The 27,827-nt window shown below is 36.8% G+C and overlaps 2 protein-coding genes and 1 non-coding gene across 5 annotated transcripts; all 3 read left to right on the top strand.

Moving 5' to 3' along the window:
* The first annotated feature begins 322 nt into the window (after positions 1-322).
* Positions 323-18,800, top strand: sf3b3 (splicing factor 3b, subunit 3). The gene is given in 28 exon segments (XM_043264496.1): positions 323-452; positions 1,059-1,178; positions 1,729-1,799; positions 1,801-1,888; positions 2,047-2,217; positions 2,470-2,642; positions 2,918-3,059; positions 4,308-4,420; positions 4,686-4,823; positions 5,298-5,401; positions 5,681-5,846; positions 6,195-6,290; positions 6,449-6,521; positions 8,397-8,548; positions 9,410-9,565; positions 9,684-9,839; positions 9,956-10,099; positions 10,679-10,801; positions 10,889-11,043; positions 11,658-11,832; positions 12,779-12,984; positions 13,151-13,307; positions 13,640-13,765; positions 14,129-14,341; positions 14,717-14,815; positions 16,874-17,017; positions 17,357-17,461; positions 17,957-18,800. Coding segments are annotated over 27 exon segments (3,657 nt in total). The 5' UTR covers positions 323-452; positions 1,059-1,108; the 3' UTR covers positions 18,098-18,800.
* Positions 4,144-4,221, top strand: LOC122323237. The gene has a single exon (XR_006246976.1). It is a non-coding gene; the product is annotated as a small nucleolar RNA SNORD111 (small nucleolar RNA).
* A 1,641-nt stretch (positions 18,801-20,441) lies between the features above and the next one.
* On the top strand, positions 20,442-27,653 carry il34 (interleukin 34). 3 transcript variants are annotated; one of them, XM_043264498.1, is made up of 8 exons: positions 20,731-21,358; positions 21,517-21,569; positions 22,915-23,022; positions 24,383-24,489; positions 24,678-24,755; positions 25,363-25,563; positions 25,842-26,004; positions 26,795-27,653. In XM_043264498.1, the coding sequence occupies exons 3-8, from the start codon at positions 22,983-22,985 to the stop codon at positions 26,836-26,838; spliced, it is 633 nt and encodes a 210-aa protein (XP_043120433.1). In that variant the 5' UTR covers positions 20,731-21,358; positions 21,517-21,569; positions 22,915-22,982; the 3' UTR covers positions 26,839-27,653. The 3 variants fall into 3 exon arrangements, with proteins under 3 accessions (XP_043120434.1, XP_043120433.1, XP_043120432.1); XM_043264499.1 differs by lacking the exons at positions 20,731-21,358; positions 21,517-21,569 and adding an exon at positions 20,442-20,668; XM_043264497.1 differs by lacking the exon at positions 21,517-21,569 and having other exon boundaries at positions 20,734-21,358.
* Positions 27,654-27,827: the final 174 nt, after the last annotated feature.

The following is a 27,827-nucleotide window of genomic DNA, read 5'->3' as shown; positions in this document are numbered from 1 at the left end:
CTTCAGACAGTCTAAAAGTTTTCAGAATCGTTCGCACTTTGTTTATTTACCTTTTTGGTTAGTTAAGTCATTGGTCCTTTGGTCTTGCTATTTGTATTGACATAACAGTAAATATGACACTTTAGTATTAACGTGGTAAATGTATGTTTAAAAAAATGTTCTTTCACATGTTTTTTCCTCAGTTAAACTTAACATTTATTATGTAATTAAATAGTATTCAATAAAAATAAGGAAAATATGAAAAACTGAAATTTTACAGCACGTTTCCACCAATTCCCCTTTTAAAGTCGCGCTTTTCGCTCAGGCATGTATTTGGGCAATAGTGATGTGCGCCACAGAACAGGAAGGCCCTCTGTCGTTCCAGCGCCGTTTGAAATAACTAGCGGCCAGGCCAATGAAATATAAAAGTTTACAATCTGATTGAAATCTACAACATCCTGGTTGCTAATTCGGTAAATAGTTTTCATATATTTCGACAATAATCCATATTTCTTTGTCTTACTAAAATTTATTTTTAAAGGGTATAGTAATAACCTTTATTATGACTATAAAGCTTGTTAGCCGGCCGGCTAATGATGAATGGATAACTGATCAACGTTTGCAAATTAAAGTGCAGTTTGCATTAGATTATGTGCTGATTTTTTGTTAACGTACAAAATTATGTAAAATTGCTAGAACACTTATTTAGCGAGCTGTTTTTTATGCATTGTAACATTCATTGTAACGATCCAAAGTGAAACCCAAAACTTGAGCTCACTGTGCAGAGTTCTGTTTGTCCTACATAAATTATTTGCCATAAAGCTAATTTGGATACAGAATGTTTACATAAACCTTGTGTTTGAAATCTAAGATATTTAATTTCTGTGCATTAGCATTTTTTTAAGTAAGCATAAGACCATATATGGTATTTCGTATATACGCAGTGCTTTATGCGTAAGTGAAGCGAAGTGTTTCTGTGCTAATTAGATTAAATGAACATGAGGTTTTTGCCTTAATAGTCGTTTTGCTGTCCTCGTTTTGTATGATTCTTATACAATGTCTGTATGATTTGCTTGTAGGTGCTGGTTAAGCTCTTTGTCCTGAGCCTAAAGGTCCAGTGACAGCAGCCATGTTTCTATATAATCTGACCCTGCAGCGGGCGACTGGTATCTCCCATGCCATCCATGGCAACTTCTCAGGTATATTATAAAACAACTTCCCTTTGTAAAATGTAGTGTATTTTACAGGTTTTTATTAAGGGAGTGGTACACCTAAAAATTAAAATTACAGCATATTTTACTCGCCTCCAAGCCATTCTAGGTGTATATGACTTTCTTTCAGGTAAACACAGTTTTTTTAAAAAAAAATATGATCCTGGCTTTTCCATGCTTGGTAATGCTTGTGAATTGAAGCTCCATAAATTGGATATACAAACTAGAAATATTTTTATGATGTATGATTCAACTTGCATCATGCATTGAGAAAACTAAATATTTTTGTCACAAAATTATAGGAAAAAACCAAGAAGCCTGAACTCTGTGCTGTCGGGGAAAAAAACAAATTAGTTATTTATTTAAAAATGTTAAATATTTTTGTTACAAAAATTCATTGATTTGCTTTAGAGGACATGTGATAATATGCTGTATTTTTGGGTGAACTATTCCTTTTGATAACTGCGAGAATAGTGATTCATTTTATTTTGAAGTTGCATGATATTAATATTAAAACTTTTTTATTTTTTTTTATTAGGAACTAAGCAGCAGGAGATTGTTGTTTCCCGTGGGAAAATTCTGGAACTGCTGCGTCCTGATGCCAACACGGGGAAAGGTCCACACGCTGCTTACTTATATGGAGGTGTTTGGTGTTATCCGATCCCTCATGGCTTTCAGGTTGACAGGTGGAACTAAAGGTCAGTAGCTTGGTACAAATCGTTTACACACACACACACACACACACACATATATATATATATATATATATATATATATATATATATATATATATATATAACATTACACTCGTGTGCATGTAATACAATTTATGAATTCATTATTCATCTTGTAATAGACTACGTTGTGGTCGGAAGTGACTCTGGCCGAATTGTGATCTTGGAGTACCATCCTTCCAAGAATATGTTTGAAAAGATACACCAGGAGACTTTCGGCAAGAGCGGCTGCAGACGTATCGTACCAGGGCAGTTCCTCGCTGTCGACCCAAAGGGCAGAGCTGTTATGATAGGTAAAACTTCAAACTCTGTGTAGTAAAAAGTAGAAAGTTTAGCAGTTTTACATGCATTAGGACAACAGTTAAAGGAATTGTTTGCTAAAATAAACAGCTTTCTGGACTCTTTAATACTGATGGCACCCATTCACTTAGGTAGTATTGTAAATTAGTACAGATGTAGAAACAAGCCCATCTGTATTATGGATGTCGTTATGAGTACATTTACAGAATTTTTTTTATTTTACTATGTACTTTCCATTTTCCCAGGTGCCATAGAGAAGCAGAAGTTGGTATACATCCTGAATAGAGATGCAGCTGCCCGCCTTACCATCTCCTCCCCTCTAGAGGCCCACAAGGCTAATACACTTGTTTACCATGTGGTTGGTGTGGATGTGGGGTTTGAGAACCCAATGTTTGCCTGCCTAGAGATGGACTATGAGGTCAGTGTCTTTCTTGAAGTGCACTGGTTTTCAACCCGAGGGCTAGGGTCTGAAACCTCCCAAAGAGACTGCAACACGATTTAAAAGTAGATCAGATATTACATTTTAAAGTTAATGTTAAAGTTGCCTAGTATTGCAGTTAGCTAAAAATGGAAAACAGATTCTTTTAGATTGTGGTGCTTTTGCATGTAGCCTATGCCATGATACTCATGGTTTTACACGTATAATCATTTAGGTGACATGTCTCTAATCCGTAGTGTTAAATGGTTTTGCAGGAGGCAGATAACGATCCAACCGGAGAGGCTGCAGCAAACACACAGCAGACTCTGACCTTCTATGAGTTGGACTTGGGTCTCAACCATGTGGTGCGCAAGTACAGCGAGGCGCTGGAGGAACACGGCAACTTCCTTATCACAGGTTCTGATCTTTTTAGGATGTCTAAATGCTAGATAAGAATTCACAAGACAATGTTGCAATATCTTTAGCACAACACAGTTGCTATCAAGCACTTATTTCGCCATGAATGCCTTGAGACAAGTGGTTTAATAAAAAAAAAAAGGTGATTTTATAAATTTGTTTAGGGTTCAGTAAGAATTTTTTTTTAAGGATTCATATGATGCTATTTTATAGTTTAATTGGTGTAAACGAATATATTGACATGCTTTAATGTTAAAAAAAACATTCTTTTTCTAAATTATTGTAGCTCCTTTTATACCCTGTTTCTCTTAAACGTGTAGTTTTCTACAAAGACCCTCTTTGCAACAAACCCAGTCTCCTTCAGTTGGCCAGCTGACATTCAATCTTTCAAAATAAGTGTAAAGACAGTTTACAATGTTACTCACACTCTCTCACTCACACACAACACATTTTAAGGCAGTGTTACACAGACGTGGAATGTGCTGAGCTGTGAAACTCGTTTCTTTCAATGGCTTGTGCCGTGTGAGGGGAAACTTCATTTAAACGGTCAATAGCAAATACTTACAGTAACATTAGTTGCTAAAAAGCTGCATCTACTTTCAGAAAACCAATTAAAACGCTTTTGCTTTGGCACAGAAACAAACAACGTGTTCCCGATATGGCTGCATCAACACTCTTGCGGTTACTAAAACCACGTCGCCTTTCTTTGTGCAAATATTACCACTTTTGATATAGAAAAGTGGGGGTGTGTTCAAATGAACCGATTTAGGGGGGGGGTGTAGTGGAGACTTAACTTTTAGTTCTTCTAAAGGAAACTTGAAATCACATAATTTGACCTCTTTAATAAATGATTATTAGAATGAATTCTGAAAGATCATGTGACACTGAACCATGAAGTAATGTCTGCTATAAATTTAACTTTTTCATCACGGTAATAAATTTGATACTGAATCGGGAAACATTTAAAATATCACAATATTAATGGTTGTACTGTGTAATTAAGTAAATGCTTTCAAAAACATTCAAATTCAACAGACCTCAAACTATTAAACATTAGATCACAAATAATGTTCTTTGTTGCTTTGGGAAAAAAATGATGAATATCTTCATGTCTCTTCTCTGACTGTTTAATGAAGAGATTGTTTTGATATCTGATCTTCCTGGACTCAGTAAAGACATTTTAGCCTCTAGAGAAGAAAAATGTAGTGTCTTACAAATTTCCCCCTCGTTTCGCTTCAACATTTGTAGTTCCTGGTGGTTCGGATGGTCCCAGCGGTGTGCTCATTTGCTCGGAGAATTATATCACCTACAAAAACTTTGGGGACCAACCAGACATCCGTTGCCCAATCCCACGCAGAAGGGTGAGTTTGTACGATCTTCCGCTTTGTGTTCCTCTGTTTGAGCACAATCAACTAAACATCACCTTGAGAAGTATAAACAGCTGTTAGTACTGAAATGATGAGCTTTTCATGTCTCTTCTCTGACAATTTAACTGGAGACACACAAAAATCTCTGATCCTAATATTCGTTTTGAACTCGCGTGGTTGTTCAGTTCTCAGTGATTTGTGTTTACAGAATAAATTAAACACAGATGTGAGTTGTGACCACAGCTCTTTTCTTTTTCAGAATGACCTGGATGATCCTGAGCGAGGCATGATCTTTGTCTGCTCAGCTACCCATAAGACCAAATCCATGTTTTTCTTTCTAGCCCAGACAGAACAGGGAGACATCTTTAAGGTTACTCTGGAAACTGATGAGGAGATGGTGAGCACGCAGAACCCAACTGTGTCATCTGGGGTTGTTTTTTTTTCATAGATGGGTGTTGAAGCAAAGTGCAATTGCATTAATTACTTAAGCTGTATTCAGCGTTCATGCAAAACACCATTGTAGTTGTATTTGCAACTTGGAAAATGTCAACCCTGGCTTTAAAGAAATGTGGGTGTGTACCCAAAAACTGTTGATTTATAATTGCTGAATATTTATTTTTTATGCAAATGAAAAATAAAATAAAACATTGTAAAATAATATTAAAACATTGAACCCTATGTCTGACTTTGAATGTAATGCAGCATTGCATAGTGGTTTTATTAATGAAGCTCACAAAGAAATGGGTTAAAGTAAATCTGTATTTATAGCATTGGGATTTTCCAATGAACAGGAAAGATATCTGGTGTCAGAATACACACAAGGTTGAAATGCTGTAAAGTGATAAGGATTAAATATCTTTTTGTGTTTTAGGTTACTGAGATCAGGATGAAGTATTTTGATACCATCCCAGTGGCTGCAGCCATGTGTGTTTTGAAGACTGGCTTCTTATTTGTTTCTACAGAGTTTGGAAACCAGTAAGTTACTTTTCTTTCTTGCACATTCTTTCTTTCACCTAAAAAATAACTAAATACCTCAGATTTGGTGGCATTTCCCCAAGTTTCAGTGTATTACTTGGATTACAGCAGCTCATAATAAGAGGGTGGAATGTGGGAGCAGTAGGTTGTTACTTGGAGCCTACTTGGTGTCAGTGTATGCATAGTTCTCTAACCTAAAGCTTTTCGGTAATCTGCACTGTAGTACACATTTTGCTAAATAGTTTTGAAAGTGTGAATCAAAAACTTTGTTTTTGTTAGCTACCTGTATCAGATTGCCCACTTGGGTGATGATGACGATGAACCCGAGTTTTCCTCTGCCATGCCTTTGGAGGAGGGAGACACATTCTTTTTCCAACCTCGCCCCTTAAAGAACCTTGTGCTGGTCGACGAGCAAGAAAATCTTTCTCCCATCATGTCCTGCCAGGTGTGTTAATGTGTATTTTACAGTAAAGATTAATAAATTAGAGATTTGTGCTCACACACAAGCTGGGAATTACTGACGGGAAGCAGGGTCACAAGTTGGCATGGGAGCAGATGTTTGAGAATGAATCACTGTTTGGATAAATGCAATATAGAACTGCTCGAGTTGTAGTTACAAAATTGCAGAGTGTTTAGTCAGACATCAGTATGGGTAATTGAGCATATAAACACGTCAGACTTTCTTTTTTTTTTCTCTTTTGTCCTCTTTGTGCTAGGAGTTCACTTATGTAATGAAGAAATGATACTCAAATTCCTCTCTAAGTAGTGCTTCTTCTTTTCATAACTACTGCAGATAGCTGATCTGGCTAATGAAGACACCCCACAGTTATATGTGGCATGTGGCAGAGGACCCAGATCTACACTAAGAGTTTTGAGACATGGACTTGAGGTATGTTAGTAGCTCCATTTCTGTAGCAGCACAACATGCTTGCACAATGGAAATTTGTCACCCACTGCATTGCCGTCCTTTGGTTTTGTGGTTTAAACGAAAGGTTTTTCCGAAGACTATTTATATTTTGAAGTGTTAAAGAATGCATGATATTTCAGGTTTCAGAAATGGCTGTGTCTGAACTGCCCGGTAACCCCAATGCTGTGTGGACTGTCAGGAGACATGTAGAAGGTAAAAGACCTGTGTGTGTGTGTGTGTGTGTGTGTGTGTGTGTGTCTGTCTCTATCTGTGCATGCACAAAAATTTGAAGTGCTCCCCCATGAAAGGTCAAGCTAATTGCTTTTAAATAAATTTTCTATAGCCTTAGGTCACAGCAGAAGCCATTTAAATTTATGTTTCCTATAGAACTGGTCTATTTCTTGTTCTTTTTTTCTTTTCTTTTTAAACAAACAAAATCTTATTTCTTATTTACACAACAGCATGTCATTTGTCTCAACGTTACGGTTCACACACACACACGCACGCACCAACTTCCATTCCTGTTTGTACATTTTAAACTGAAAAAAGATAAAGATCTGTGTTAATGAATGGTGCAGAAGCGCTGTATAGTATTGAAGCGTGCATAACTGGCAGTGATATTAACATCTTTCGTCATGAACAACATTTCCAGAGCTGCACTAAGAATCTCTTCATGATCATTTGAAAGTTGCATTTAAGTACTCATGTCATAAACACAGAGCAGCCCATCAAAATAAGTTTTTTACCTTGATGGAATCAGGGCTATTGTGTTTTAAATAAAACTTTTTATGCTTTCAAATAATTAGACATGCCCTAAACATGTTATTGTAACATGGCATGTTTTAGTTATTTATTATTTTTAGTTTATTAAATTGATATTCAATTGTTTTTCATGATTTTAATTATTTAGACATGTAAATAAAATTCCATTAACTGCATCAAGATATGTAATCATAATTCCTGATGCCTTTAGTTTAAGATTGAAGAGCTCACATGAATAGACAAGTACATCCTAGAATTTGCCTTTGAAGCAAAAATTAAATTTTGCAGCATGCTCTCACTTGTATGGGCTTTTTACCAAGTCATATTCTACTACATCAATATTTGCTTGGCATGCATGGTGTAAGTTGGGCTCTCAGTCACTGTCGCTGTCTGCCAGATATTTCTCTGAAATCATGTGATTCGCTATTAGATTTTTTGGCCTGTGCGTGCAGCCTGAGCTCTGCAAGGTTTATATTGTGGTCTGTGTACTGGAGTTATTGAGGGAATCAGTTTCATTTTGACTGCACAGCTTTATGAGGGGTAAGCAAATAGCAAATTATGGTTTCATTCTCAATAGGGCCTTGTTCATTTACTCCAGGTTTTTTAATGTTTCAAAATTTGTAAAAATATTTTAAGTTACGCAGAGAAGAATATGCAATGTTTTAATATATCATTAGTTTTTTTATACAATTTATATTGCATTTGTTATACTGTAGTGTAGTTTTGTTTGTTGTTTTTGGTTTTTATGTTGTTGTTGTTGTTGTTGTTGTTTTTGTCCTATTGCTAGGGATTGAGTATATTGAGCATTTTTATTGATTCCTAGTTTCTATTCTAATTTAAAGAAAAAATCCAACATAAGCATTTGTTCTGCCTTTTTTTGCAAATATTTTGTTGCAGTTGAAAAACAAACTCCACAGCCTACTCTTAAGCCTACAAGAGGAACATTTCCCTATGTTTTTAACAGAACTACAACAGCAAAAACAACTAGACTAATATAAATACCAAATGTTAGTGTTAAAGGTTTATTTGTCTTTAGTAATGAAATAGGAACAATCAATTACCAATAGCATAATTACAGCTAAACCACATTTCAGGTAGGTCTACAGAAACGAAAAACCCTTTCTTTCTCATCATCCCTTATGACAAAATGCCTGTTTTTATAATGATACACTGCCGTATTTTCTGCATGCTGGTTGATTTAAATATGAAAGGTCAGTCCCACCCTCTAATATGAGTGTGTGTAAGTATTGGTTTCCTTATGGTTGCAAATGAGCCCACATTTGGCAAAAGTTTCCAACCAGAGAATTATGGGTTTCCTTTTCACAGATGAGTTTGATGCCTACATCATTGTGTCCTTCGTTAACGCCACCCTGGTGCTTTCTATCGGTGAAACTGTGGAAGAAGTGACAGATTCTGGTTTCTTGGGAACAACACCCACCCTGTCATGCTCATTGCTTGGGGAAGATGCTCTTGTGCAAGTGAGTGACATCTCTCTGACCTACATGCACGCACAATACTCCATTGAACCTCTGCTTCCTTGTTAAGGTGAAAGTTCACCCAAAACTGAAAACATTAGGGCCTTATAAATATCCACAATGCGCGAAACATCTATGGAATCCACGTTTTTTTAAGTCCTTATGATACTTACTATTTTTCAATAGAATGTACATAGCCATTGTTTGAATAGTAATGCCCATTTCCTCCATGTTTTAAATTTATAGTAAATTCCCAAAAGTTGCTTAATTTTCAATAATTAAAAGATAAATGAAATTAAAGTTTCATGCCATTAATTGATAATCAGAAAAAAATAAAAGCACAACACAGAATTTGAAGAGAAAATAATTTGACTACTTTAACACAAATTTAAATAGGTTTTGTATTTATGCATTTAAAATTAAATTTGTTTGCAATAAAAGAAATATGAAGAAAAAATAAACCATTTTATAGGGCCCAAAACATGTAATTTTCCCTAAACTTTAAATGTTTCATGATTTGAATTAAGACATGCTTAATTTAATTTAACCATTAAAAAGGAGTTGAGAACAATTAGGTGAAAAAACTGAATTTGGGTGGAAAAAATAAAACTGGTTTCATAGGGCCCTAAAACATGAGTGCGTCTTTTGCTTAACACAAAAAAACCTGTATTTTGAAGAAAGTGGGTTACCTCTTGTTCAGCAGAAGAAAATAATTCAGATTTGTAATAACAGGAGGAAGAGGAAATGGCAGACTTTTCATTTTAGGGTTAACCGTAACTTAAAATAAATTTGTTTTTCTAACCATTGGAACATTAAACAACTTAACCCATTTGAATGAGATTGATTTTTGCTGAATTTCTACAGGTCTACCCAGATGGCATCCGTCATATCCGTGCAGATAAGAGAGTAAATGAATGGAAGACTCCGGGAAAGAAGACAATCGTTCGATGTGCTGTCAATCAGAGGCAGGTGGTCATTGCTTTAACTGGAGGAGAATTGGTCTACTTTGAAATGGACCCGGTATGCTGACGAACATTACTTTTGTTTTGCATTGTCACCTAATTGTTTCTGTTGTTTGATTGGATGTCTTTCCATTAAGAGTTCTCTCTTTTTTTTTTTTTTTTTTTTTTTTTAACAGTCTGGGCAGCTGAATGAATACACTGAAAGGAAGGAGATGTCTGCAGATGTGGTCTGCATGAGTTTGGCTAATGTGCCTCCAGGTGAACAGCGTTCCCGTTTCCTGGCTGTTGGGTTGGTGGACAATACAGTCCGCATCATCTCCCTGGATCCATCCGTAAGCTACAATTTGCTCTCTTTCAGCTGGTTAGCTGATTTGGACATTAAAAACAATGACTCTAGTCACTGTACCCACCCAACTTGAGTGAAGTGTGTAATCTCTTTGTTGCGCAGGACTGTCTTCAGCCGTTGAGTATGCAGGCTCTTCCCGCCCAACCAGAGTCTCTTTGTATTGTGGAGATGGGAGGAGTGGAAAAACAAGATGAGCTGGGAGAAAAGGGCACCATTGGCTTTCTATACCTCAACATTGGCCTACAGGTTAAAAAAACTTTTGTTTTATCTGGGGTAAAAAAAAATCAAACTTCAGGTGTATACCACAGCCACTGGTAAAATGGGAAATTAAAGAGTTAATTCACCACAAAATTTAAAGAGCTGTTATTAATTACTCAACCTCATGTCATTCCAAATCCATAAAATGTTGAAATGCTCTAAAATGGTGGAAGACGTAAGTCCTGGGAGGAGAACTGAGTAAATTGTTGTTTTCTTTGCTCAAAAAGTAGCATCGTAAAACTGAAGTTGAGCCACTGATGTCACACAGACTGTTTTACCTATGTATTATGTTTCTGGGTCTGGGAACGTTTTAGCTGTATTGCTGTTAAGAGAGGGTCATATGGCTCTCTGTTTTAATCAAAAATATCTTTGTGTCCTGGAGATGAACAAAGGTCTTATGGGTTTGGAATGACATGGTGGTCAGTAATTTGAATAATGACAATTTCTTTTTCATGCACAATTAAATTTTTTTGACCTTGAAATTTCAAAAACTTGATTAAACAGATTTTCATATTAAACAGGAATTGTTTATATAAAAAAAGCATTCTTCAATTCACCTCTTTGTAGAATGGCGTGTTACTGCGTACTGTTTTGGATCCAGTGACTGGGGACCTGTCTGATACTCGTACTCGGTATCTTGGTTCTCGTCCCGTCAAGCTTTTCAGAGTTCGGATGCAGGCCCAAGAAGCTGTGAGTCACTTTTAAATGTTATGTCAGTTGAAATATCGTACAGGTTGCTAATTTGCTGACCTCTTTACATGACCTTTTACTGTGCAGGTTCTGGCCATGTCTAGTCGTTCTTGGCTGAGTTACTCATACCAGTCTCGTTTCCACCTGACCCCACTGTCATATGAAACCTTAGAGTATGCTTCAGGGTTTGCTTCTGAACAGTGTCCTGAGGGTATTGTTGCCATTTCCACCAACACACTGAGGTAAACACATTCTGTTTATATACAGTTCATAATGTTAGCCGTGTAGAATTTTTAGCAGGTTTTTCACATTGTCAAGTATATTGTGGTTGGTTTCATAGATTTCAGTTCCCATAGTGATTTACAGTTTTAGAAGTAAAATGTGTATGAAGCAAATCTTGGTTCTAAAGTTTCCATCCTTTGTGTTTTTCCATTTTGGCATAAAATGAGCTGGATGTGGCTTGACGGTTTTGATGAGATTTAACCTGAAAAATATTTGCTTTAAAGGGTGATTAGCAATTCTCTCTTCCCTAAATGTTTTACTGGCTTGCTGCGGCATGACATCTCACTTTGGGCAGGATTATTTGTTGATTAGTCAAGTAGTGCTATAAAACGGTTTATCGCAGTAAAATCATCAATAAAAATCTGTAGATTGCCTTTTTGTAGATATCAACCTCTTTTTGTTTGGTGTCACGATTCAGGTCAGCTGCCATTTTATCAGCACAAGCATGAATCTGTCAAAGTTTAGCCAGGAAACAAGTGATTTGGACTTCAGGAATTTAATAACTGAAACTCTAAACTTTTTACTGTCTTTTTACTTACTGCATGCCCTTTATACCGTCTCATCCCTCTCTCAGGATTTTGGCTCTTGAGAAACTGGGTGCCATCTTCAATCAGGTGGCATTCCCACTGCAGTACACACCTCGCAAGTTTGTCATCCACCCAGAGACGAATAACCTGATCCTGATTGAAACAGACCACAATGCCTACACTGAAGCCACCAAAGCCCAGCGCAAGCAGCAGATGGCTGAGGTCAGTGAACCTGGCCTTTACAGGGTGCTGTTATGAAAGAATGCTTTGGTTGTCTTGATCTCCTGTGGAAATTTTTTATCTCCCTTTTTTCCCCCCTTATCTCCCTTTATGTTCTATTTTCTCTCCCTCTCCCTCACCTACCTGACTCATACACCCGTTTCTCCAATCTAATCACTGACTAAGGCAAAAACTTTTTTTCTTTTTCTTTTTTCTCTCTCCTTCGGAAGTAGTCTGTCATGTCGTGTTTTGTGGTTACCTCATAACAGTGCATGTTTGCAAGGGTAATTCCACATTGACGAGCCGTAAAAGTGACAAGCACTGTGAAATAAGCCATGGTAACTGTGGTGGTCCCTCAAAGATAAATCATATTGATGCAGTTCTTTCAACAGTTTAGTAAATCTAGTAAGAATAAACAGTTTGCAACTGTGGTGTAAAAAAGCTACTTCTGAATGTATTGCATAGCATGAAGTTCTCTTGTTTATCTGAAAATTGTTCCAAAAACATTCTTATATACACTATGTGGCCAAAGGTTTGCGGGCAGTCACTTATAATTAGGGGGTTTAGTTTGGCCCTTTAATTCCAGTGACGACGAATCGTTATGTTACTGCATACAATGAAATTCTGGAGAAATTTGTACTTCCAACTTTGTGGCAACAGTTCGTGGAGGGCACAAGTCTATTCCAGCATGACAATGCCCCTGTGCACCAAGTGATTTAGTGGTTCTGGTGTGGAGGAACTTGACTGACCTCCACCAGCCCAAACCTGAACTCCTTTGGGATGAATTCAAACTCACTGACCTAAACCAGAGCCTGAGCTCATTGATGCTCATGTCTGAATGGTAGCAAATGTCTATAGCCATTTTATAACTTGTAGTGATATACCTGTTAGCACCCAATACATTTTTTTTTTTTTATGTATTAAAAATGAATTTTTTTCTGCTCTACAGGAAATGGTGGAGGCAGCAGGAGAGGATGAAAGAGAGCTGGCTGCAGAAATGGCAGCAGCTTTCTTGAACGAGAACCTGCCAGAAGCCATCTTTGGGGCACCTAAAGCAGGCTCTGGACAGTGGGCTTCATTAGTACGTATGATCAACCCCATCCAAGGAAACACACTGGACCTGGTGCAGCTAGAGCAGAACGAGGCTGCTTTCAGGTGAGGAATGATAAACAGGACAATGCAGACTTGAGCTTTCTGTTGGAACCAGACTATTTCTTCTTAATGTAGGTTATGTCTAAATTAAAATAACCTTAGAGGTGAGAATGAAAGATACCAATCTTTCTCTGATCTTTTTTTTTTTTTTTTTTTTTATGTTTTGCAGTGTGGCTGTATGTCGATTTTCCAATGGAGGCGACGATTGGTATGTGTTGGTGGGTGTTGCCAGAGATATGATACTAAATCCTCGCTCTGTTGGTGGAGGCTATATTTATACCTATCGTCTAGTTGGAGGTGGAGACAAGCTGGAGTTTTTACACAAGGTGAGCGAAACAGGAAATGACTTGGCATGAAACTACTGATTGGTCCCATGTGTTAGCTGGGGGCTCTGCAATGTGGAATTTCCCACTAATCATTAAAAGTACTAAAAAATCCATTTGAGTGTAGCAAATCACAAAATTCAGTAAGTGTAAGTGTAGGTGTTCTGGCTATGGCCCAATAATGCCATGTTGTGAATGTTTGTGGTCCAGTTTATATGATGTTTAATGATGCTTTGACCCAGCTACATATCAAACCCATATGTTAAACTGTTCTTTTCTGGTCCACTTCTTAAATGAGAACTTGAATGGATTTAGACAATGGTTTTGATTAACAGACGCCTGTGGAGGACGTTCCCCTGGCTATTGCACCCTTTCAGGGACGAGTGTTGGTTGGGGTAGGCAAACTCTTGCGCATCTATGACTTGGGAAAGAAGAAACTTCTTCGCAAGTGTGAAAACAAGGTGAGAAGTTGCAGCATCACTTTTTTTTTTTTTTTTTTTCTCTCTCAGTGGAAGTGACCAAGCATTTTTCTTTTCTTTTGAAACACTGAATAATACATCAGTGACGCACTACTGTAGTATTTAATGTTATTGCATAACCATATGAAAAACATTAAACGCATTGGTTCAGACCACAAAGTGGTCGGGTACTTCACTGAAGTAAGCTTGCAGACAAATGTATTATTTTTCACACAAGTAATTCACACTGTGTTGTTATATGAGAAGTGAAAAGTATTGCACTTGCTTTTTTGATGCTTTTGACAGAAGCTTTAAAAGAGGTGCAATCTATTAAACCAATATTGAGTCTCTTTCTTGTTCTTGCAGCATGTTCCTAACTTGGTAACCGGCATCCACACTATTGGCCAGCGTGTGATAGTATCCGATGTTCAGGAAAGTTTATTCTGGGTGCGCTACAGACGCAACGAGAACCAGCTCATCATCTTTGCTGACGATACATATCCTCGTTGGGTCACAACTGCGTGCCTGCTTGATTATGACACCATGGCTGCTGCTGATAAATTTGGAAATATCTGCGTTGTGAGTGTCGTCAATTGTTTGGTTGTGAAATCTTTGAGATCAGAGGCATGTTTCATAAAACGTGTTTACCAAATAAGCCAGGTTTAAGTTAGAAATAAATCAACTGGCAATAAATCAGACTAATTGAAATAAACCTGGCTTATTTTATAAAACAGTCCCCAGTACCACACATGTACCAGATATTGAGTTTGTTTGCCAAATTAGTGTAAACTAGTGTAAAATATTTTAGTATTGATGGGCTTTTTTAACATCTTGACAAATTACCAAAGTGTTAATTTGTTGGCAATCGTAACGGAGGGAAACAAAAAAAGGAACAATAATTTGAGGTGTTATCTGTATACATTTGCTATAGACTGCACACTTTTTTATCTTCAGGTCCGCCTGCCTCCCAACACCAGCGATGATGTTGATGAGGACCCCACAGGGAACAAGGCATTATGGGACAGAGGCTTGCTTAACGGAGCATCACAAAAGGTAGAAGTTTCTGGAACGCTCATTACTCAACTTTCCCACAGGTTTCCGGCAAGACCTTTGGCACTGAGCTGTCCTTACCGCTTGTTCCTCATTGTTTTTGTCTGTCTGGTTGGTTTTGCGGTTGCTGTTCTCCTTGCGCACACATCCAGATCTGAACCCCAAAACATCTGGCAGGAGTCCACACTCCACTCTGGTTCTGAAACCTCAGCAGCAAATCTTGTCCTTTCGCCAGAGATCATTATGTGCAGATTAGGAGCATGGAAATGTTAGGTGGACACGAGGGAAAGTCCCTATTTGCACACCAATGACTTGCGTCTAGCTTTGACGGACATGCCTAAAGCATGTGTAATTGGGACTGGGCTGGATTGGGTGGTTGGTAGAGGTGGGCGATATAGCCTCAAAATTTTATCACGATAAATGTTTTCAATAATGATATACAAATAATCTCAATAAATCACAAAAATTATTAATATTAAAAATTATTAAATTATCCAATATTAAATGATAAATGAAATAAATATACTCTACTTGGAATAAATTGTTTTTAAACATTGTACACTAATACAAAACCTTTAAAAAATACTTATTTAACACTGAACTTTTTTAACATCATAGCAGACATTATACCAAGAGAGCACAATTTAGACCCCCTTCTTGCAAATAAATGCAGCCTTTCTAAGCAGAATGGAATTTTTAAAACATGAGAATAAATTATAGACCCCAGTTTGGTCACTGTTTTGGTCACTAACAATTTTGTCTTTCCTTTTTTTCAAACAAAAATATTACAATACTAACATTTAAAGAAGGTTAATGAAGCTTTTATTTTCACAGAAACCTGCAGGAAGTCCTCAGTGCTGCCTTTTGTTGACAGCAGATGATTTTTACATTTTTTTGTTACTAATTTGGTACAATGCAACATACAAATATTACTGAGCAGCTAATGAGTGCAGAATTCTCACAAATTGGACTTTGAAGTCTGGTGCCGTGAGCTTGTGCAGCACTGTTTGAACAGGCAGTTCATGAGCGTATTACAAAACGTAACCTTGTGCAGTGTTCAGTTGTGTACATTATTGTGGGACTTGTCTTGGGATGCACAATATATCATTCCTGTTAAAATGATTAGCCAGCGTTAGTGTTTAATGTAATTTGATTTGTATCAGTGATACTGGATATTTATTTGCCAGCATTGACTATTTAACTCTTATTTTCACCTGTTCAACATCAGATCTATTGAATGAAACCCTTTCACTTTATGAGCATATTTTTTAAGTTTCTTTTTGTGTAATTGTAGGAAAACTGTATATTTTGGTTGTTTACACAAGATTTAGATGAAGTAAAGTTTATGTATACCTAATGCTTTGTTTATCAAATTTAGTTTTGGACCACACACAGGTTCTCATCTAATACACCAGAATCTTTTGGTCTAGGCTTTTTGGTTGGAAAGTTAAGCTCAGTTGCATGTTTTTAAAGTTAAAGCTGCAGTCTGTTAATTTTATTTAATTTTATTATTTATTTTTTATAAAAAATTATCCTAAATAAATTTGAGCAAGTGTAAATAACCAGCCAGCGTTCTCCTTACCTTAGTCTTATTCACAAAAATAAGCTTATGGTGTTTTCTAATATGAGTGGTACTATTAGGTTTTGACTAGAGATTCTTTGTCATTACATCATGTCAGTAAACAAAGACGTTGTCTTTGCTATTAGACTATATCTTATTTGAATCTGCAGGTGGCGGATCGTTTATAGTCTTACTCACAGAGATGATTGAATTTTATCACCATTAGTAGCTTGATTTATTTTAGTGTTTATTTTTCTTTTAGTCGAATCAGGAAAAAGTGATTTGATTTGAGCCTTGTTCAAATGACTGTCCAAAAATTCTTATTTGGTCATACTTGCTATCAGTGCAGGCTAAGAAAAAGCTCAGGCTTACAGGTTGTAGATATTTTTGTAATGCCTACATCGATTTTAATATATTGGGTTGAGTAAAATTTATGTTATGAAAAACAGCCTTCTCAAGTCCCATTTTAATCCATATCTGTTGTCCTTTCTTGATTACAGGCTGAGGTGATTATTAATTATCACATAGGAGAAACGGTTCTGTCCCTCCAGAAAACTACCCTTATCCCCGGAGGATCAGAATCCCTGGTGTATACCACACTATCAGGAGGCATTGGCATCCTGGTGCCGTTCACTTCTCATGAGGTACAGTTCCTTAAATAATGAATAACTAGTAGTTACATAATAGGAGGGGGTAACATGCAATAGTCTTTCATAAGTCTATAACTGCTGAAACAGAAGAGATGAAAGCCTCAGGTCAGACCACTTGCTTAACTTCAGACCATCAGAGAAGAGACTCAGCTTAGTACTCAGCTTTTGAAACGGATCAAAACCTTTTGTTTGAGTTATCCTAAAACAAAAATGTTGTTGTTTGTTTTTTTTGGACCTCTTCAAATGTTGACTATTATATTTATTGCACAATATAAATTACAAGGTTTTTTAGTTTTGTGAATAAAATGTATTTGTCTCATCTGGTTTTTTTAGGATCATGACTTCTTCCAGCACTTGGAAATGCATATGCGCTCTGAGTTTCCCCCTCTTTGTGGTCGCGATCACCTCAGCTTCCGCTCGTACTATTTTCCAGTAAAGGTAAGGGCAAACACAGTTAAAGAGGTCATAAGATGTTGCCAAAAAGAACAATTATTGTGTATTTGGTGTAATCCTCCGTAAATGCGCTGAACACACATTTGGATTGAACTGTTCTGGAACAGTGCTGTAAATACTACTTAACCACTGATTTCTAGTATCCTCTTTTTGAAGCGCCAAATATTTTCACTTTCACATTTGGGGCAGTGTTATGAAAATAAAGCCACACAGTGACATAGAGATGTGGGGGTGTGTTTAAACGAGTCTACATACAGCTTATAAAACTCTCTAAAGAGAAAGGAAAACTTGAAATTGCGTCTTTTATGACCCCTTTTAATATTACACAGCTTTAGCATTAACAGTTTTAATTCAATCATCTACTTATTCTGTGTGTGGCGTCTTTCAAAATTGTCCACTTTTTTGCATACGAGTTATATTTTGGTAACTTACTATATCGTTTGGCAATCTTTCTCAGCGACTTTACTTGTATGCTTCCAGAATGTGATCGATGGAGATCTATGTGAACAGTTTAATTCCATGGACCCGCACAAGCAGAAGAGCGTCTCTGAGGAATTGGACCGCACTCCTCCAGAGGTGTCGAAGAAACTGGAAGACATCCGAACACGCTATGCCTTCTAGTATCTTCGTATCTGGCAGGCACACCATGAGAAAATCTATTGTTTTTCCAGGCCTCCCATGGCTGTGGTCTCAAAACTTTCCTACCACAAGTATAGGAGCAACATTTTGGTGATGGCTGAAGGAAGTTCCCCTTTTAACTGGGGCCAGCTGGGAGCCGTCACAGTCCCAGTGGTCAATGACCTTGTCCTGCTTGAAATGACTATTGGTACTGTACTCAGTACAAAGCATCTGCTTTATTTAGTTCACACTAAGCGGTTGCGTAGTGACAAATATTTTCAGAGGAATGTTTTCAGGCAAAAGACTACATCAGCTTGTATACAGGGGGTGGCTTTTATATGTGTAGACTTGAAAAATGTCTATTACTAATTTTCTAGCTACCACAATGCAAATTAAATCAACATTTTGTTATATGAGTCACTCTACACAAAACATTCCATCATTCACATTTTGGCTATTTAAATTGTCTCTTTTGAAAGTTAAAATACTGTTCCCACTCTTGTAAAAATAGTGAAGTTGTAAAATAGCTTTAGTTTTGTCTTTACATGGGTACAGCAGATTTGTTGTGGTTTTTGACTTTTTTTTTTTTTTTTTTTTTTTGGAAGAGCTATAATCATCCAACCCCAGGGAACCTGAAAGAAATTGTGCTGTTTGTCATGAAGTGTGAGAAAATTTGTAAATAAACGTTTTTTACATTTATTCTGTATTTCCGTGTTTGTCAGAGGACTTGTTTGTCTTTAACTGAACCCACAGGCAAAGCAGGTTTTCACTGTATTCTTAAGCCTTTTTTTTTTTTTTCTTTTTTTTTTTTGTCAAGCCCCATAATGATCACGAAGACTTTCTCATGACGATGAGTCATACAGTCTTAGTTAATATTTCACTAAATATTTACAAAAAAATAGGGATTTCATAGATTGCTGTCTAATGACAGTTGGTCTGACACCTTACCATACCGTTTGAAGTATTTTAAGAGGCTGACCAACATTGCTAGTGTAGTGTTTTAATAGTTGTTTGTTGTTGGGTTTTTTTTCTTCTTCTTCCCTCTCCCTCCATATTTCTCAATAGGTTGACTACTGCCATGGGTTAAAGTTGCTTCTAATTCTCCAAAGTAGGTACCAGTTATATTAGTTTTAAAACTTTGAATGATGCAAGTTCTACATGTGTAATGTGTTCTGTTTTGAAGTGTATTTAAACAGTAGTTTAAACGGGGCATATCATATTTAGAAAGTTTCTATTCTGTATCTTTCTTTTATGTCATTTTCTAATTAAAGTTGCTTTAGTCTGCAGGGCATGATGTCAAAGTGAAGTCACGCTTTGATAAGCATTCCATTAAAGTGAGTCACATCCTGATCACGCTAAAACCCACTGTTAATGAAATGAACACCCATTTTGTACCACATTCAGTCCAGTTATCACATTGCACCCTTAATAATAGAGAGAGAATTTATAAATAAATTCTTGCAAAGTCATAATGTGGAATAGACTTGTATAATTGAGAAATATGAGTAAGGCCGCAACTTTTGCAAGTAGTTAACACGAGTTGCATGCTGTGAGCTTGTTCCCATTTGGTGTGTATCTAGTCAATAGTTTTGTGATCTCTCGCACGTAACTTAGTGCTGTTGCCGTAACCTCAAATTGCTTCAGACTGCGCCAACAGAAGGCTACGATTTTTTTGTAATTTGTAATCTAAATCCTGGTTTCTCATGTCTCCAAAATCCAAACCTGGACGGTTGGACAACTTTCAAATTGTCAGTGTACCCCGAAAATGTGCTACTAAGGATGTGGGGGACTAGGAATATTCTTTTGCGGTATGTGACTATGGGGGTCCACCCGTAAAAACCGTCCTGGGGTCTGATTTTAAGTGACTGCGCTGGTAAAGACGACAAAAGTAATGTCAGGCCATAAAGGTTGAGATATTGTGTAGGGTGTTTTGAGGCATATGTGGAAGTTTTCTTGCACTCTTCCTTTGGGGGTTTCCAAACTGATGTTGATAATCTAGGTTGACAGATGGTGTTGTGACTAGTGTTTTTAATGGAAGGGTGGGGGATTCGGAATGTCCCACTCATCTGTCGTCTTGGGTCTAGAGTGGCTCTGGGCTTTGTTGGGACAGCGTAGATAGCACTATGGTCAAGCGATTGTACCACTGGAGAGAGATTAAAGGTACTGCAGAACAACGGGGCATTGTGGCCATTAACAAAGCAATCCTGCACACAAGGCCAGTGTGCGTTGGTCATCCATATGCCCATTGTCCATTGTGCTGTGAGATGAGGCGCTTCTGAGTCCGAAAAAAACATTTTGTCATGAAATTCCTAAAAATGTACCACTGTGCCAAGCCTGTCACCACAGAACCACAGTAAATGCAGGGAATAAATTAGTAATGTGCGTGGGTGAATGTGGTTTACAGGGAAATTGGGAAAATAGGCTCTGGATCCGCTTGAACTGATGCTCGGCTGCTTCTTGACTCATGCAGGCTGTTGTTGATGGTTCATTGATAACTAGTTTTGGTGAACCAAATAAATGTGATCATTATTATATTGTAAAACTGCATACGTTGATCGCATTAGTGACTTACAGGTGAGTCCTTTTTTTTTTCTTTTGTCAGTAATTTTCAGTTTGTTGTCTGTGTGATACAAAGTTTTTTACATTTTATTGTTGCATTTAAGTATATTATACCGTGATAATGGTTGTAGGTATGTAGATCGCAACATGCTGTCGATTTAAATTTTTTGGAATTTAGGAAACGTTCGAAAAACACTGTTGGAACGTATTTACTTACACGTGAAAATTCTTTTAAGACCCCCAGCATTTTAAACTTTTAAAAAAAGGGAACAGACTTCCTCGTTGGTTTGCAGCCGCGCAAAGGTAACAGTAAAGGTTTCTTCGCTTTTTAGGTCAAAAACACTACACCTTTATTCAAATCCAGCCACTGATGAGTTAATAGATTGTGTGTAGCGCCAAAGTGAAAGTAACAGTCTCATCGACTGTCGTCCTTTACTCAGCGTGTGATTCTCGTGGTACTTTCGAGTGAAGAAGGCTGTAGGCGGGTGTATATACACTTAACATAACATAAAGAAAAGGGAGTTTCCGAGTCTTTCGGGTGGACGTTGCATTGAAAAAGGGGCGAATTTACTACTTCGGCCAGTCCTCTGCATGCCTGGAAGTGTCAGCGGTCACATCTACAGGTTTAAGCAAACAACTGCTGTTTATTGAAAGTGCTCTGCAGATGGTGTTCCACTGAGGCAACGTGGGTCATCGAATCGAAAGGTTTGTGGCTTATTTCTATTCGTTGTCCTGCTGAACTCTATCGCGTGTAAATGCGTCTCATGTTGGAATAATGCCCAACGCGTTTCATATCTAAGCCAAGGTCCGGCGATCCAGCTCGGGTCACCTGACAGATTGCTTTTGATTTGATTTGATAACAGGTACGTTTTCAACATGTTATGACGCCAAAATTTGAATCGTACATCAACAGTTGGTAAGTCATGGCGCGCAGGTGAATGATATAGCCCTTGCATTCATCATCTAGGATGTATTGTTTTAATGCTGTTTTCATAGTTTTATTTTTTTTAATTCATTCATTTAAATCTTTTATTTCTTTAATTGCTCTTTGATTCATTTAATCATCAGTCGTTCCTTGCGTTTATATTGCAATTAATCAGAATTTGCTCCTATTCTGTTATTATTTTTATCCCATGTCCTCCTTCTTCTTCCTGTCACACGTCATATAAACATATTAACTTGACTGCCATAAATTAAACCATTATTTCAGTCTGTAAATCTGAATAAACCAGAGGATGGAAATAGCCTAATCAGACTTTTTAATATTTTGGGTCAACATCATATTTTAACTAAACATTCCTTTTAGGCTATTTCTGTGTTTGTCCAATTATAGGCAATCTTATAAAAAAAATCCTAATTTTTAAAATGTTGTTGGATAATATTTGTGACAAACATGAATGTGATTAAAGTGAACCACTTGAAATATAGATAAAGGCATGACCAGAATATTAGCCTTAGTTGGCAAATTATGTGCCTGTAAAAATGGCAAATATGGCCTACTATTAAATAGGTGGCATAAATAAATAAATAACAGACAAAATTGGCATTACATTAAGAGAAATAATTACTTATTTAGAAGAAAAATAATAAATTATTTTAAAACAATACCTAAAATATTGTGTCAGATAGAATGGTTACATGAAGGATATGCTTTGTTTTGGCTCATATATTGTACTTCATAGATTCTTCCTGCATAGGGTTTTGCTTTACAGACCCACATTTTTATTTTGTGTAATGATAATTCTTTCACATCCAAGAAAATACACAGCCACAAAAAAATCTTCCTCGTGTTCATCACATGCCTATTAGTCAGAAACTTGCTATGTCAAGATGCTATATTCCCTTCAGGATTACAAGGAATTTAAAAATTTCCTTTTTTGAAAGAAACAAAAAGAGACAACATCTGGATTTATTTTACACAGCTGCACAAGCCCTGAAGAAAAAAAAAAAAAAACAGAGGAACATTATGACAAAGCTCCAGTCCAGATGAGCAGTGTTCCCTTTCCCCGCTTCACTTTGAGCTTTACAGCTTTTTGCCACTAAAATCAGATATGCCAGATCAGTGTTTTTTGGTTATTTAAATATTTTACAATCCAAATGGAGAGTAAATGAATTCAGATGTGACATCCTCCCTGGTTTTCTTCGTCCAGCAAGAGAGTGTTGAAAGGCAGTTGTGTGCAAAGAAAGTCATGTAATGGCAATCAACATTCTACTATGATATTTGTTCTGACTCTATTCTCTTTGTTTGATTTTTTTAATAGACCAAGAAGACAGAAGATTTTTCTGGAATTTAGACATATTACAGTGCAAGCAGAGAATAAGCAGGAACATGGTCCAGTCTGAATGTCGGCTCCTCAGGGGGCTGCTGGGTAAGTAGTAATTAAGTGATTCAAGTTGTGTAATATTGTGCAAAGAGGACACTTGAAGATTATCGTTATTGTGGATAATTTGGATGCGACCGTACTATACACAAATATTTTTTCAAATGGCCCTGCAGAAATACTTGATGATTTATTACTTCCTCAGCTAAGAGGAGAGAGGCTTTTGTGCGTTTTCACAAAAAGGACGAATGTCTGTGAATTTCTGTGGGTGGTAATTTGAGCAAGATTAGAAAACAGTATACTAAGACCGAGTGTGTGGTTTTACCATTTGCGTATATATGGTCTCTTGTTTCTTCTGAAATGAGTGTCAAGTAAACATAACGTTTGAAGAAAGCTACTGCATGTGGTGCTGCTATTGAAGAACTAAGCTGTGACTGATAATGTCACCGCTTCCTGTGTTTAGGAGAGAGACACAGAGAAACAGATGCATAGGGTAAAAGAGAGGGCAAAGAGGGGGATACCAGGACAAACATGCCAGAATAACTTTTAATGGGAGGTGGGGGTTGAGTGGTCGGGTCCAGGTTCTGTGGCATGACAAATTCCTCTGGCCCTCGGAAGTCTGCTTCATGGTCTCTGAGACTTTGCTGACTGTCAGTCTCTGGGTAACTGCCCTGTAGTGCAACTCAACCACAGAGGCCAACCGCACTGTGATCCACAGCAAAGTGACAGATGACTGCCGGTGCCCTGAGCTCGCCAGTCAGAATCACTTATCTTTAGCAATAAAATCTCCAGTTAAAATAGACACAGGATCAGCCTCAGGTTTACCACCACATTTAATCTGCTTCAGTTTGATTTTACCTTTTTGAAGAGCTCCAATAAACACTGCATAATTTTAGTTTGTTTTTTGTTTTTTATTACAACATGTGCACATTATGTTGTGGAATTACAGCTTTTAAATTTGTAGCTTTTAGTTTTGTTGGAATACGTTCAAATGCTTTCCTTATGCAGCAGTGCTTAGTGTGTTTTAAAACCTTAAAAAAACCCACCTTATTCCTTGTAAACTGGGCTGTGGTTTGAGGTTTTGTGACAGCTTTAACTCTGTCAATGCAACTTGCAACTATCTAAGCATCATTGCCTCCAAAGAGGCATCGTATCAGTCTATGTGTTCTGTTAAGCAAAAACTGAAAGTAAATAGCAACATAATTACAATCAATATATTAAAATATATATTGCATCTTCAAGCCTTTTTTGAATAGATTTCATTTTAAGATTTGTATAGATACTAGACAGTGTACAGCCCTTTTGGTTAGCTTTAAACTCATTCAGCAGCAATCATTTCATGGTGGTTTTTATTATAGGCAATGTCATTATGTAAAAAAACCATTATTTTCTTCTTCTGTTCTTCTAGGTTTTATTTGTCTATTTCCAGTGTGCATGAGCATATCATCAGATCTATGTCCATCTCTGAAAACAGTACGGGACAGCTTAAATATAACCCTAAGGAGACGTTTTATGGTAAGCATATGTTTAATTTTTGAAACTATATAGTATTATATTTTAGACATGTAGGCTTTTAGGCTTTTGTTAAGTTTACATGGAAAACAAAAATTAATTAAAAGAAGAAAAATATAGGCTATAACATAATAAAACATGACACAGAATGAATGGCATGTCAATAAAAGGTTTTATGTGTATATTTACAGAAAATTAACTTCCCCATTAACTATACTATTCAAGTGCATTATGAAGAGGTGTTCAGACTACGTAACATCAGCAGGCTGGTAAGTATTTATTCCACTTACACTACCCTCTGACTCATTTAAAGCCACAATCTTCACAACTTCCCACACAAACAATTTTTTTTCCTATTCGTCACCTATTAACAGATATTTAAGACTTTAATATTTAAGATTGGAGTTACAGTTTTAGGCCTGTGACTCAGCAATCTCACAAAACATGTTTAGGCATATCTAGATCACTAAAATATATGATAGTAATAATAATAATAAATAGAGCAATGCAGAATAAAAGAAAATGGTTGCATTACAGTATTATATAAAATAACATATAGAGATATATCCAACCATATATATGTAATAGAATAATCAACTTGATTATTATATCATTATGTTATCTGGTAACAATGTTCTTTTCTTTATATATATATATATATATATATATATATATATATATATATATATATATACACATTCTGAACTGAACTTGACCTGACCTGACCTGAACTGTGACCTGTAACTAACATTACAAGACTCTGACATTGTAAAAAAAAAATTCTAACAATTCTAATATTGAACATTTCCCTTATTCTGTTCCTCTTCTTCTCATTCCATATTTCTTATCTTGTACATCTCTCACTCTGTTCTCTAGAAAATGGATTATGAAGAGGAGCCAGTGCAGCAGAGAGATCTACAGGATTTGTGGCTTTGGGTTAGTCAGCAGGGGATAAAGAGGGTTTTAAGGGTGCTGCCTGAGAGACATCCTACACGCCATAAATACCTCTCCAATCTGGAGAATCTCTTCAGAGATTTTGAGGCATTTTATAACCAAAACCATCCGGCAGATGAACAGGTTAGAACAATGATTTGATTTCTCTTTTCTCAACAGCAGCACATTATAAATCATTATGTCTGTCACTACCACTGCTTACATTATTGCTAAGCTCACTCTGAATAATTCTTTCTCCTTTTGAATACAAGCATTAGTTTTTAATAAAAGAATCTTTAAACTCAATTTGACCTTTTCCATCTGGCCAATCTGTGTTTCTGATGTTATTTGAGTGATATATTCCCATTGTTTAAGTTCATAGTAATCTAAATGTGTGTGTCTTTGTACCTGTTTCAAAAAAGAGAATACTTCCAGAGAGAATACAGAACATCTGGGATCACTTGACAGACCAAAATTACGAGGGATGGAGGTCTGTTACACCCAAGTCAATATTGGACAACTGTTATAGGACCATGCTTTGCCTGTTCAAAGAGTGCTTCTCAAAAGAGGATGAAAATTATGATTGTAAGTGAAAATAGTAAATATTTACAATGGAACTTGCTTTCTTCATATTCATGGTATTGATCTGCTAAACGCTGATTGGTTACTTTTTTCGCCTGGGTAAAGGTACGCTGAATAAATTCCATAAAACATAGTGTTTTTGGGATCTGGAATTTTTTTGGGGAATTATGGTCCTTACTCATTGGTGTTTTAAGGGTATGAGGTAAGGCAGTTCAGGACCATCTAATGATTGCTACAACATGGAAAGGATTGGGGAATTTTGCTGTCCAACCTCAAGAAGGGTTCTTCCACTAGTCTACCAAATGTTTGTTGATAACCTCCCGCAACCCAAAATGCAGACAAACGGTAGCAAAAACATGGAAACTTCTGCTGTTTGTTGATGCGAGTCTGTGGTCCACCATCAGCCTTTGTGAATGAGAAAAAATGCTAGGGGATTGAAATAACGTCTTTATCCCCTGCGTGATGAATGAGACGTTGGCATGAATCAGGCTTTGAGGTTGTCTGAAGGATGTAAAGTACTTTAAAAGCCCACATGTTGTTACTAGCCTGAACATGCCTGATCTATGACTTCTATCAGTTTTTTACAGTGGCAACCCTGAACATGAAGATAATTAGTATCAACATAACCATTGAGTTTTGATTGGTTCTTTTGAAGAGCATAAGAATCTGAGCCTTTCTTTTGAGGGTTATCTTATCAATTTTGTCCGGAAGTTCTAATGAGAAACTCATGTTTAGATGTGTCATTAAAATAAGAGGCCGCTTATCTCTATTCTTTCTCTTTGTTTATTTCTAGATTGTGAAGTCCTCAACTGGAGGAAAGGGAAGAAAACTACATAGCGGCAGATCTAAACGGATCTGATCCTGTCTTCGTGTTGCTGGTGTAGGTGTAAAAGGGTGTTACCCGGTTTATGTAGTGACACGCAGCATGCTTGTGTGCCTCTTGTAATAGTGAAGTCACTGACTGCCTCCATTGGGGTCGCCCGTATGGAAAAATTCAACAGCCGTCACACCAGTTGGAAGACACTCTACTGACCCTGCAGCCATTGCTCTCCATCATTCAGAACATTCATACCTCCATTCACCTGCCTGCCAACTTGCATATTTATGCAGTATTTAGCTAACAAACAATCATGTCTGCACTGTGTGTGTGCTCTGTGGAGGAGAGCAGCTTTGACTCTTCGCTGTAGCATTTACTATTGGTAGTTCTAAAAAAAGTCTTTGCCACTGTGACTTGTATTTTTGAGGAAAATCCATATTTTGTCCTTGATGTATGCCAGAACAATATATTATCATTGCCACATTGTAAATGTTCTCGTAAGGTTTAGATAAGATGTATAAATAACGTGGAGCTTATTTTTTACACATATCATTTGCATGCAAATGTTGTGCTGACTGCTGGCTTAGTTGGCATTGTTGCTTTTACCCAGAGGTTCTTTACTTTGTGCTTTACTGCTGGTCAAATGTTGAAAGTTTGCAGCAATGCATTTCTATAAAAAAGGGTTTTTTAAGGTGATTATGAGGGTTTGATAATCAGGTTTGCATATGTTTTATACACAGATTTTAATCTAGGTTATTTATTTGGACTCTTGCCACAGAATGTTCTGGTAACTGTTGTAATATGGCTTGGAAAATAAACCTCACTATCACCGCCACGTGTTCAGATGCATGGTTTGTTTGAGGATATGGGTTTGGTTTCTTTACTAAAACAATCTCACCTTTCACACACATAAAGTACCTGTTGGCGTTACTATATCAGTGACAAGATCATAAGATGAGGTGATGACATTTGCCAAATTATTTTCTTATACCGGATAAGAACTGTAGAT

This window comes from Puntigrus tetrazona, chromosome 18 (assembly GCF_018831695.1).
Source record: "Puntigrus tetrazona isolate hp1 chromosome 18, ASM1883169v1, whole genome shotgun sequence".
In the NCBI taxonomy this organism is placed as follows: domain Eukaryota; kingdom Metazoa; phylum Chordata; class Actinopteri; order Cypriniformes; family Cyprinidae; genus Puntigrus; species Puntigrus tetrazona.
Note: the sequence above shows the minus strand (reverse complement) of the source record. Positions and strands in the feature narration are given on the sequence as shown.